Source organism: Olea europaea, chromosome 14 (assembly GCF_002742605.1).
Source record: "Olea europaea var. sylvestris chromosome 14, O_europaea_v1, whole genome shotgun sequence".
In the NCBI taxonomy this organism is placed as follows: domain Eukaryota; kingdom Viridiplantae; phylum Streptophyta; class Magnoliopsida; order Lamiales; family Oleaceae; genus Olea; species Olea europaea.
Genome location: NC_036250.1, coordinates 7,526,505 through 7,539,242, shown reverse-complemented (window position 1 = coordinate 7,539,242; position 12,738 = coordinate 7,526,505). Strand labels below are relative to the sequence as shown.

General features: G+C 37.3%; 1 protein-coding gene across 2 annotated transcripts; it reads left to right on the top strand.

Moving 5' to 3' along the window:
• Nucleotides 1-6,994: 6,994 nt before the first annotated feature.
• Nucleotides 6,995-12,528, top strand: LOC111408997 (zinc finger CCCH domain-containing protein 44-like). Of its 2 annotated transcripts, XM_023038877.1 has the most exons (4): nt 6,995-7,555; nt 8,259-8,338; nt 8,787-8,974; nt 10,144-12,528. In XM_023038877.1, exons 1-4 carry the CDS (start codon nt 7,308-7,310, stop codon nt 11,842-11,844), a joined length of 2,217 nt encoding a protein of 738 aa, XP_022894645.1. In that variant the 5' UTR covers nt 6,995-7,307; the 3' UTR covers nt 11,845-12,528. The 2 variants fall into 2 exon arrangements, with proteins under 2 accessions (XP_022894645.1, XP_022894646.1); XM_023038878.1 differs by lacking the exon at nt 8,787-8,974 and having other exon boundaries at nt 7,512-7,555.
• The last annotated feature ends 210 nt before the right edge of the window (nt 12,529-12,738 follow it).

Sequence of the window (12,738 nt, the reverse complement as noted above, 5' to 3'; positions counted from 1 at the left end):
TTTACACATTTTCGTAGATTAAATTAGAATAATTAAAAATCACAAAAGTCACTTTTATTTGTTTACTTTGAATCTAATTAAATACTAGTATACTTAATTAAATTTTATTTTTCGTGGGATGATACTCTTAACTCACTAAATTTATTACTTGTTAACGATCCCGTACACTTACAAGTTTTACACGAACATTGGGACTTTAAAATACCTTCTCTTCCTTTATTCAAGGAACGAGGACTTCAAAAGATGTGCCTCTTCCTTTGTTCAAGGAAAGATGACTTATAAAATATCACATCTTTATTTATTTAAGGAACGATGACTTCAAAAGATGTGTCTATTCATTTATTCAAGGAACGAGGACTTATAAAATACCGCTTCTTCCTTTATTCAAGAAATGAGGACTTCAAAAGATGTCACCTCTTCCTTTATTCAAGAAACGAGAACTCAAAATATTGTCTCTTCCTTTACTCAAGGAACGAGGACTTTAAAAGATGCCTTCTCTGATAATAAGAAATCAATGAGCTAGGACTTGCCTCTAATAAATAAGAAATCTACGAGCTAGGACTCATTTTCAAGAATTAGAATGATCAATGGAGCTTTTGAACAAGAGAATTCCAAGCTAAGTGATTTTTCAAACACTTAACTGCATTGCAAAAATAATTGCTTTGGCATGATCGAGATTTGTAACCAATCCACAACTCCATCAAGAATTGCGATAGCATAATTTTACATATCTTTCACAATTCATCATCTTGGGGATTGATTTAATTTATACATAAATCAAATGGTCTAGGTCCTGTAAAAAGCAGATTCATTTTCCTTGTAATCACCAATTCATTGGTGGAATTTCTCTTAATAAAGATCCAGTTCTGTCTTAGTCTTATCAGTGGCTTCAGAGCCGTTACGATCGGGATGGTAAGAGATGTAAAATGGGTTCGATAGGATGCAGGTGGAAATGCAAAGGGTACAGAATATTGAGAAAAATATGGAAATGATTCTGGAGCAATTTGCCTTCATGAGAACAAAATGGGAAAAAAGGAGAGAGAGAGTGCAAAGAAGAAGAACAAAGGAAAGAATTGGAGTATGACCTGCCTTTGGAAGGTTCCTCAGGCATAGAAATAAGCTATCGCGTCGTCACTGGAGGGTCGAAAGACAACTGGAGACCGAAATTTAAGGAGAGAAGACTGGAGATGCCTGTTTTTTGTGGGACAAAATCTAGATGACTGGATCTTCAAAGTCGAACGATATTTCTAGGTGAATCAATTGACAGAAGGGGTGAAATTGGAGTTGACGGCACTGTGTTTTGAAGGGGACGCAATCGCTTGGTACTAATGGGAGCAGAGAAGAAATGGGATAAAAAATTGGGAGGCACTAAAGTTCTTGCTGCGAGCTAGGTTCAAGTCGACGCTGGAAGGCACCATGGAGGAGTGCATCCTGGTTCTCCAACAAGAGAGGTCAGTCATGGAGTATCGCGTCGCTTTTGAGACATTAGCAACGCCAATCGAGGAGATCTCAAAGGCCATATTGGAAGGCCATTTCATCAATGGGCTGACTCTAGAAATTAAGGTCGAGATCCATGTGTTGAAGCCTAGAGGGTTGGAGCAATTTATGGAGCTGGCCAAAAGCATTGAAGAAAAGAATTAGGCTATGCAAGCCCATTTTGGTGGTTCTGACCCAATGCGAAATAAAGCAAATACCAACCTAAATTGGCAAAATCCCCCTTACCGACATACGGTCTTCAATGGACCAACCACCAACCAACATCTTACAGTGTCAATGGGAACCCGAAACATTGCTCATGTCGATGTAGCCTCTTCCGACTTTAAAAAGCTTAGTGAAGCCGAATTTAAGAATAAGCAAGAGAAGGGACTTTGCTTTCACCGTGACAAGAAATACTCTATTGCGTACAAGTGCAAATCCCAAGAACTGCAAGTGCTTTTGGTTCATGATAATGAGATACAAGGATTGGGAGGTAAGGAGAGGTGCGAGGAAGCGGATGAATGTGGGCAAGCCATTATCGGTAAGGTGGTTGAGTTATCACTGAACTCGATTGTAGGGCTCACCCGGCCTCAAACAATGAAAGTGAAAGGGATAATTTTTTATCAAGAGGTAGTTGTGCTAATTGATTGCAGGGCTAGTCACAATTTTATTTTTGTCGAGTTAGTACAGAAGCTGGGATTACCAAGAACTGATACAACTAGATATAAGTTGATCATGTGAGAATGGCAGTGCAAGGAATGGGGGTGTGCAAGGGAGTGCAATTATCCCGCTAAAACATTGAGATAGTGGAAGATTTTCTTCCACTAGATTTGGGAAGCTCCGATGTGATTCTAGGGATGAAGTGGCTATCATCCTTGGGATCGACCAAGTTGACTGGAAAACTCTAACGATAAAATTCCAAGTCGGGGGACTACCTCCAAGCTTGAGTAAGACGTTAGTCACCTTGAAGGCCATGATGAAAGCTTTCAAGGAAGATGGTGAAGGTGTACTTCTTGAATTAGGCAGTATAGGCGTCGAGCTTGGAAAGTACAGAGTGAGCCACCAACGAAAATTATGGAATTGTTAAGAGAATTTGGGGAGGGTTTTGAAGAGCCTAGAGGGCTCACCGCAACGAGATAAGGATCATGCCATCTACTTGTAATCAGGATTAGCTCCTATAAGTGTGAGACCATACCGTTACCCACATGTTCAGAAAAATGAGATCGAGAAACTAGTCAAAGATATGCTAGCCGTTGGGATTATCAGACCAAGTACCAATCCTTTCTCGAGTTCAATTTTACTAGTGAAGAAAAGAGATGGAGGGGGCTTTTGTGTAGATTATAGAGCCATAAACAAGGTGACGATACCGAAAAAGTTTCCCATTCCAATGATCGACGAATTATTGGATGAGTAGTTACATGGGGCAACAATCTTCTCTAAACTCGATCTAAAGGCTGGCTATCATCAAACTCGGGTCAAACCGAGGGACATCCCAGAGACCGCGTTCAGGATACATGAAGGACATTATGAATTCTTGATGATGCCATTAGGATTGACAAACGCATCTGCCACATTCCAGTCACTTATGAATGAAGCATTTAAGGAACAGTTGAGGCAATTTGTTTTTTTGATGATATTTTGGTACTCAGTCGAAGTTTGGAGGATCATGTGGGTCATTTGCGAAGGGTCTTGCAGCTGCTTTGGGAAAATTTTACGATTTCACGGTGATGAGAAAATCAAAGGAACAATTTCACTACGGTGAGGAAATGAAAGAAAAGTGGACTAATTTGCTAAGTATTTCTGATTTTCGCGAACTTTTTGAGGGATTTGTTTCGCTTCTATCCAGAGTGTACGGTAAGAAAGAGAGAGAAAGCATGACTTTGGGAAAATTTCACGATTTCACGAGGTGAGGGAATGAAAGGCAAGGGAACTAATTTGCTTAGGATTTCTGATTTTCACGAGAGGATGAAGGAGAGCAAGTTTTTGTCGAGGAAAATAAAGCACTGACTTCTTTTACCGGTTGAAGATGAAGAGAACAATTATAACACGGTTCTTTTAGGATAATATTTTAAGTGGAAATTACAGGAAATCATACTTATAAATTAATAGTTCTAAAATCAGAGTGAAGGTTTAATTATTCAAAAATCAGATATTTAATTTTTAAATATTAAATATTATAATACAAATTTTATTCCAAACTCTAATTAATTCTCCATTCTTTTCTCTCTCTTCATTCCTCCACTCTCATCTCTCTCTCTCTATCCCTCAATCTTCTTTCACACCACCGCTCTGCCGGCAGTTTGTAGCGTCGCATGTGGTGATTAGCCCAACGCTGCACGCAAAATGCAGTGTCGCGCCCCTTGCCTAGCAATGTAAGGCGGTGCTAAGATCTGGATGTGGTGGTAGCTCTTTCGCGTTGGCTCTGGTAGTGTTTGTTGTTGGTTGTGGTCGCGATAGTATAGGCTGCGTGATGTGGGTGCGTTGGTGTGTGCTGTGGTGGTGCGATGGTGAGGCATGGTAGTGGCTCAGGCTATGATGTGATGGTAATATGGTGGTCTCAGTCGATTGGATCAGTTGAGATGGTGGTGATGTGTGGTTGTGGTGGTAGTTCTAGCAACGGCGATCTGGATGATGTGGTGGTTGTCATTGGATCTGGTGGGTTGTGGTTCGAGCACCGGTGTTGGATAGTGTCGCAGTGCTCTCAGTCGGTGGCGACGTACGCTTCGCCCATCGGTGCAATAGCTCTCTGGGTGTAGAGCTTAGTGGTGCGGTGAATGTGGAGGCGGAGGCGGAGGTGGAGGTGTGCGTTATGGTTGTGGTGTTTGGGTGGCGGGTGGTTCTGTGATGCCGTGGGTATGACAGTGGCGTGTTGTGGTGGTTCTGTGACGCCGAGGTTATGACAGTGGCGATGGTGCTACCATGACGCTGTTGGTGTAGCAATGGTGGTTCTGGCTGTAGTGGCCACAACTGTCGGTGGTAGTCACAGATGATTTGGTTGCGGCTGATGACAGTGGTGATGTAGTGGTCACAAGTGTCGGTGGCGGTCACAGATGATGTGATTGACTATGAGTTTGTGACCATTAAATTGGTTAATCCATGGCCTAAAAATTGTGTCTGTGATTTACAATTGATTAAGTTGTGACAAAAAAATTAATCGTGACCAACTAATATAATAATTTGCAATGAATAACTGAGTTGTGACCAATAAAATATTTGATCAGTGACCGATGAATAATCTGTGACCGACAAAATTTTTGATTTGTAATCGAAAAAAATCTGTGACTTACAAAATTTTGATTTGTGATCAAAAAATAAGTTGTGACCAATAATTTGATAAATTGTGACTAAAAATTAATCTATGACTAATTAAATAGATAACTGTGACCAAATTAATAAAATATATAATTAATTGATTAAATCATGTTACAAAAAAATAAGTGACCAATTAAATCGTTAGTTTGTGACCAAATTATATAAATCTGTGACTTAAATATATTTAATTACTAAAATAAATAAATAATTAATTAAATTATAAATAATTTTTAATAAAATTTTGATTTTTGAAATTTGAAACTTATTTTCTTGTTTCTGAAATGTGCCATAATTAATTTCCTATGAAATCTTCCCATATTTTAATGTACAGTGTTAAATCAGTTTTCAATGGGTCAAATTTAAACACAATGGTCCAATAATGAACAGTAAAACTGGATCCATTCTTTGATAGGGTGTAGGATAATTAGTGCTCTGATCTAAAATGATTTTCATTTTATTTTATTATTATTATTATTTTTTTAAGGTATATATGGTTTTTTACCAAATATTTTTGGGATACCAGTAGGCCTCCGTCCCTAAACCCATGTTTGATCGGACCGATATATTTGACTAAAAAAAACTAAAAACAAAAAATTAATTAAAACAAGCCAAGAAACAATTGGTCTACGTTAAGAACAAGCCATCAGCTAGTGTATATATATATATATATATATACTTACAATCATTTCAATCCTTTGATTTGAACATTGATTTGAAAATTTGAACCTTCATTTATTTCAAATCAATGTTCGAGTCAACCATCGATTGGTCCATCTTGAAATCTTATTTTCAATAATTTCTTTACCAGCATTTTAACCCTCTGACCCATTGAATATCCATCTTTTTCGAATCAATGCTCAATGCAATTTGGACTACAACAACTAGGTTCAAGATATAAGAAAACTTAGGACGTATACAAAACTAAAACGTTTTCGTAACTTAGATCAACATCAGTCACATTTAGTATGAGAGAATACAGAAACGTATATAATGTGGGAAAAATCAAAAGAAAGATTAATGCTAAATTTGGCCTTGATAAGCCACTCCAGAATGACAGTTTCTACAGCGGAATGTTGTGGCAAGACACAGACCGTGAGGTGAAAAAAGGATCATGCTAAATTCTAAAATTCCCAAAATACAAAACAAGATTACATTTGAGTAAAGAAAGAAAAGTAGAACAAGGACAGTTTGGGTAACGATTAGAGTTTTTGTGCCCAACGCATTATATCATACGTATTATTTGTTTTGGTAAAACATATGTCCTCTTACATCTCACAGCTTTCGGTTGTCTCCCTCAAAACTTGAACCGAAGATAATTTTCTTATGAGAGCCTTAAGTTTAATAATTCTATAAATTAATGTTTTTAAATGTGTAAGAATTTATATAGAGATGTAGTAAATTTATAAATATGGTAAATTCAGGCATATTAATAGGGTTAATTTTGTTCAAAGAGATAGATTACTAACTAAATTTGATTAATACTAATGTTAGTACATAAAAAATGGGGCTGGATGATGTTGAATTGAATGTATATTAAATAGCCTAATTGAAATTGAAATTTCTATCAAAATCCCAAAAGTTATCCACCAATTATTTTTGGGAATGAATGAATTGGATTGCAAAGATCTGTCCAAAAAAAAAAAAAAAAAAAAACTATCGAAACCCAAATCTTCGTCGTGTTGAATTAGATAGGTTAAGTTAGATTAGTTTGGGATAATTTTGTTAGATTAAGAACTCTTCAACTGTTAATAGAGTACACTAATTTAGATTGAAGCTAGACGAATACAAAAATTGATAGTAACTTAGTAAATACTTAATCTATGTAGGAACGATATTCAAGCTAAAAATTCTACTTGAGTACTTGTCACGATTTGTACACTTACTAAATCAATTGATCAAAGTGTAAGCGTACGAGATGTAACAATAAATATTACAAGCAATATGCCAAAAAATGACGGTGTAACAATGAATGATATAATAGTGCATTTGGTTGTCAATATTTTCAACGAAAAATTTCATTTTTTCATTTAAATTCTTGCTTTTGTGCTTTTTAATTTTTTTTCCATGAAAAATATTTAATTGATATTTTTCATGTTAATAATTTCTAGCCAATTCAATTACTTATAAATTATTTTATTTTCATATAAATTTTACATTCGCAATCGAAGGCGTTATAGTCAACAACCGCGATGAGATGAGGTGTGGAGCCATCAAGACTTTATTTGGCGATTCTTGATTTGGTGGTATGGAGTGATCACAACCAGACAAAAACTCCATTGCTGTCTTTTCTTTAATTCCCCCCAAGGATCCCAACGTGTTTCAGATCCTTCTTCCGTTTACATTTCAATTCATTCTTCCTACTACAATAGCACACGTGAATAGCGTTTGGCTTAGCTTTAAATATATTATACACCCACACGGAATTTCATAGTCGTTGCACTGCTAATGATTGATACCTTCCACCTCCGTTCAGATTGTTCAGATCATAATTTTAGGGTTTCAATAAGCTTTGATTTTATATGGAGGGGGAACATTCTGGTCTGTACAGGCCGAATGTACCAGCTCAGAATCAAGACTTTTATCAGGACAGTGAGAAATTGGTCGGAGTTTCAGTGGCTGTCACCGAGGGATCCGTGCCCCAGGTGATCAGTCTTGGACAGAAACGGAAAAGGGGACGGCTGACCAAGGGGCGGAAGAAAGAGGAGGAAGAGGAAGATGTTTGCTTCATTTGCTTTGATGGGGGTTGCCTCGTGCTCTGTGATCGCAAGTGAGTAGAATCCTTACAAAACTATGCATTCCACTATCATAAGGATCCAACGTGCACATGGAGAATCAAATAAAACATTCATAATAGGCGTTCGTGTTGGCATTTATACGAACATATGGCACGCTTGCCACAGAATGCTCAAATGCCAACAACCAATATCAGATAAAATCTTGATATCATTTCCAATCCTTTAAGATCATCATGACCACAAATAAAATCACCACCCATAGATAAAATCTACAGTTTCGTCTCCTTGAATTCTAACTCATTTCAAGCTTATGACACATGGGATGAAATTCTACGTCTTCCATTGCAGACCTAAGTTAAAGAATCCTCATTTCTTATTTTCCTCCAATTGCAACGAATTCATGTTTTCAAGAGATTTTACTGAAAAAGCTGCTAATTAAAATGATAACAACTTATACGTGCTGGCTAATTGTTACCGTCTGATTTTCTGCATGTAAGAATTTCGTTTCTCGACATTTTACATTCCGCAGGGCATGTCCATAAGTTGAGTGCCCAGAAAGGTAGTTAACTCTTTGATCCTGTTTTTTATTTTTGTGAAAGTTGTTCTGCTTCGCTGCCTAAGGGGAAAAAAAAAAAAAAAAAAAAAGAGAGAGAGAGAGAAAAAGAAAGTTTTGCAGAAATTAAAAATTTGAAAAGTTTCTTTCCTAGTTTGCTAATTTCTGTTATTTATGGACAGGGGCTGTCCAAAAGCATATCATCCTGCCTGTATTAAGCGAGATGAGTCATTTTTTAGATCAAAAGCTAAATGGAATTGCGGTATGTTGCTCTTTTGCAATATAAGATTTTATGCAGTCTCTTAATATTAGTTGCCATTGCATTTTATGGTGAAAGTTTGAGGCTTTAAGGTGTCAGCATATTTCGTGATAATTTGTTGAACTGTGTTCAGTAACAGAAGTAACAAAAGGTGTTGTAGATGTGTGTGTAATTTAATTGTGACAAGATGCAAGAATGTTAAAGCCTTGAATAGGTTGCTTATCATGTATTTTGCTGTCCATAACTTAATCCGTGTTAGTTTCATATTCTAGCCTTAGAATTCTTTGTTAATTCCTCTTTCCCATTCCATAGTTCCTTAATTTTTCATGTGATGTTCTCTGAAAACTTACTGAGTGCTGAACGCCTGAAGCTCTAATTAAGTAAGGAATGTGCAATTTGCGCTGTGATGATGTCTGGCAATCTATTAATGCCCTTATGCTATTGCTTTCAGGTTGGCACATATGTAGTGTATGTCAGAAGGCTTCCCATTACATGTGCTATACTTGTACCTATTCTTTGTGTATGGGATGCACTAAAGATGCAGATTACGTGTGTATTAGAGGAAACAAAGGCTTCTGCACAATATGCATGAAGACTATTATGCTGATTGAAAATAAAGACAAAATGAACTCAGAATCGGTACAGACAGTTGTTTCCTTACGTATCCCATGTCCATATAGAAGTGATTTTTTTCAATTAACTTTTCATTTTTGTTTCTTACTCTGTTGCTCTACCTTGTTAGAGCAATTGGGAACTGCTTTTGATGATGAGGCCAAAAATTTTTATTACGCAAAGCCTTGGTCAAACAGTCATCTTCTCTTGATCAAATACTTTCTAAAAGACACTTGTAACATAAAATTGATATTTGATTTTTTAACACAAAAAGCTTTCTGTATCTGTTTTGTAACATCTTTTCAATGGGCTCTAACTTGATTAAAGACCTTTTTATCAGATTTTTTTTTTTTGTTTGTTACACCAACTTTTCTCGTCCCTCTAATATTACAAGTGAAGAAGCTGGATTTGGTTTGTGTTTCCTAAATGTTTCTGAAGGTGCATGCTATTTTTGTACCCGAGGATTATACTGGCCAGGAACATTGTCGTTTCTCTTGAAAACCTGGAAGCATGATTAAATTTCTGCAAGTGCGTGATAATTACTTTGAAGCAAATTTGCATTTCAAAAGCATCAGTTTCTATTTGAGATTGATGTTTCAGTTTTAGGATGCATGGAGTAGTTTAAATTGATTTTAATCGTTTTAAATTATAATAGATAGAAATGAGTTTAGATGTGTGGGGAATAATTGTGGGTTCCATGAAATGTGCGGATAAAAAGTAGGTTTGACCAAGGTGTTTATAATATAAACACATGCTAAACAAGTGCTAAGCCTGTCAGGCTTCTTTTTATATTGTTGTTTGTTCTGAATTTTTCACATATTTGGTGAAGCAAAGTTGTCTTTAAAGGTGGGGATCTTGGACGAAAACTTGCAATCTGTTATTGAAAATGCATGACTATAGAGAACTCCAACGTTTGGATGGACATTGCAGACCATATGAAAGAGAAGCGTTGATGTCATTCTCTGATGATTTAATTGTGAGGCGTAAGAATGTTCTTCACTGTGCTGGAACCTCAATGCCTAGTAATGTTGTAGAAAATTTTGAATAATTTATCCCGTGTGAACCTGATTGAATTAGTGAGTTGTTGTTAAACATTACAGAAATTTCACTCTGGCTTGAAGTATACCTTGCTTGCTCTGGACATGTAGTGCGATAGCAACCTAATGCTGAATTTCTACTTCGCTTAATTTCTGTAGGTTCAAGTAGATTTTGACGACAGCAGTAGCTGGGAGTATCTCTTCAAGGCGTATTGGATTTACTTGAAAGAGAAGCTATCATTAACGCTGAGTGAGCTCACTCAAGCTAAAAATCCCTGCAAAGAAGTGGGTACAGTGGCTTGTACGCATCTGGTAACTGATGTGCATCATAATACTCGTGATGGAAAAGTTTCTGTTTCATACAGGTCTTCTGAACATTTGGAGTCAAGTAATCCCAAGGGACAACTAACCTTACAGAAGGAGGATTCATTAAGCACAGAAAGTCTGGGCATTTCAAAAGAGGCGGAACCTAGCCATAACAAAGGGAATAATAAATCAAGCACTGATGAAGGAATGGACAAACCAAGTGTTGATGAAGGCACTGAATGGGCATCTAAAGACCTTTTAGAGTTTGTAGCACACATGAGGAATGGTGATACATCAGTTCTCTCACAGTTCGATGTCCAGTCTCTTTTGCTGGACTACATAAAAAGGAACAACCTCCAGGATGCTTGTCAGAAGAGTCAAATTAATTGTGATTTAAGGCTCAAAAATCTGTTTGGGAAGCCTTGCATTGGTCATACTGATGCTTTGAACAGACAGTTCCATGGTATGTCTAAGTTTCCATTTTATGCATCTTCAAAGGCACTAGAACTTGGAGCTGTCCCTGATAATAGATTGCCTGAGGGATATGGAGATAAGTATTCAATTGCACGAACACAATATGAGATGATTAGTGGATGCGATCATGAAGATCAATCTAATAATCAAAGCCAAGCAAGTCAATCTTCTGAGGAAATTTTGAGATCTTTAGCTGCTGCTAATGGCAAGGGTTCTAGATCTGATCTGACTCCTCTGCCTAGGCTTGATTCGCCTAAAGTGGATGGTGACATACGTCTATCAGATCTGCCTAGTCCTACACCAAAGGCCAGCAGCCAGGATTGTGAAGTTTGGAATGCTGAAAACCAGCAGTCTGCGTCTTCAGATATTCCTGTGCAGAATTCAGATATCTTGGATCTGCCATGTCCTACACGAAGGCCAAGTGATGAATATCAGGCCACTGACCCCAAGCGATCTTTGTTAGTGATGAATGGGGCACACCTTCCTGAGATAGCTAATAAATGGAGTGGATATTCCCCTACACATGCAAAACCTTCCATAGAGGAATGGGATAATGATCTCGTCGCTGCATCTTCACTGAAGCCACTTGAAGCTATGAGTGTTCATGCTGCTATTTGGTTTTCAAATAGCAACCAACATACTCATTCTTCTCAATCCCACCTTACATCAGATTTTCGTAATTGGCAAGGAATTGTTGATGAACCAATTGAATTGGATGCTTTGAGCGTGGAATCAGTATCAGATTTGTTGGCTGAGGTAGATGCAATGGAGTCTCAAAGTGGTTTGGCCTCACCTACTTCAGGAACGAAGTTTTGCAAGGAACTAATGCAAGATTTTGGTAAGGAAGTGACTGAAGATAGTAAAGATTACTGTTTTGGATCAATTGGTGACTTTTGCCAAACACCAGATCCTGGAGAAAGCAATTCTTTAAGTTCCACGAGGGATAGACAATTAACCTGTCAGCCTACTGTGGCATGCGAACCTGTTGGGGGCCTCGTGACATCTGAGGTTCATACTCCTGGTCGGAGCTCGAGTGGACATTCATCATGGGAAACAGAGTCCACAGATACTCTAGTTTAACTGGGGAAGCTGGATAAGAGTTAAGTCCTCCTGCACCAAGCAACAAGGTAAAAGACATAGTGGACACAACTATGGCTCAAGTACAGGAGCAGCAACCGTAAATTCTGGTTGGGCAACTGTGCAGCGTAACATTAATCTGGTGACCGTTCAGGGTAATATGAATCTGGTTTTGGGAGTATTTGCAGAGGATTGCAAAACAAACATGAATAGCTATGCTCTGAATGTGAGTCTACCAGCAGTATGGTGGTGTTGGAGGAGGACATTTGAGGTCTCTTCCCAAAGGGCAGTAACTCTAAATTCTACTAGTGGAAGATGCAAAGGGAGACTACCTATACCCAATATGGGGTAGTTCCACGAGCATATAATTGTTCTGTACTGTCCAATTAATTTTTGAGAGAGTCTCTCCAGTATAGTTTTCATCTATATAGAACATAATTCAAAATTCTGGCCAGTTAATTTACTCGGTGCTGTCCATTTTGGGGTGATTGTGAATTGAGCAATGCTACGGAGACGGTGAAAAACAGGGTAAAAAAAAGGCTACACACGTGTCGATGCATGATTGGAGAGTTTGAAAAATTAAAAGAAAAACAGCCAACAAGCTGCTCACACTTCAGTCTATTTTTTCCCTTGTTTTTCTTCCTGTTTGTTTATCATTCTTCTTGTGAATTTACATGGTATTTTGATAGTCTTCATATAGGTGAAATGATGAACACTGCTCTGTGACTTAAAACTTGAAATAAAAACTTGACATTAGTAAGAATTAAATAAATAAATTGAAGCAGAATAATTCTAATAAATTGATTTCCAGATCAAATACAAGTTTGTTTGTGTAGTTTCTAAAATTAATTTATCACATTGACCATGAAATAAAGCAATAAAAACATTATTAATCAT

Excerpts from the sequence above, each read along its gene's own strand:
- LOC111408997 (XM_023038877.1), top strand. The coding sequence starts at position 7,308 with ATGGAGGGGGAACATTCTGGTCTGTACAGGCCGAATGTACCAGCTCAG. Across the intron at positions 7,556-8,258 it reads CTCGTGCTCTGTGATCGCAA|GGGCTGTCCAAAAGCATATC; the intron begins GTGAGTAGAATC and ends ATTTATGGACAG. Across the intron at positions 8,975-10,143 it reads ACAAAATGAACTCAGAATCG|GTTCAAGTAGATTTTGACGA; the intron begins GTACAGACAGTT and ends TAATTTCTGTAG.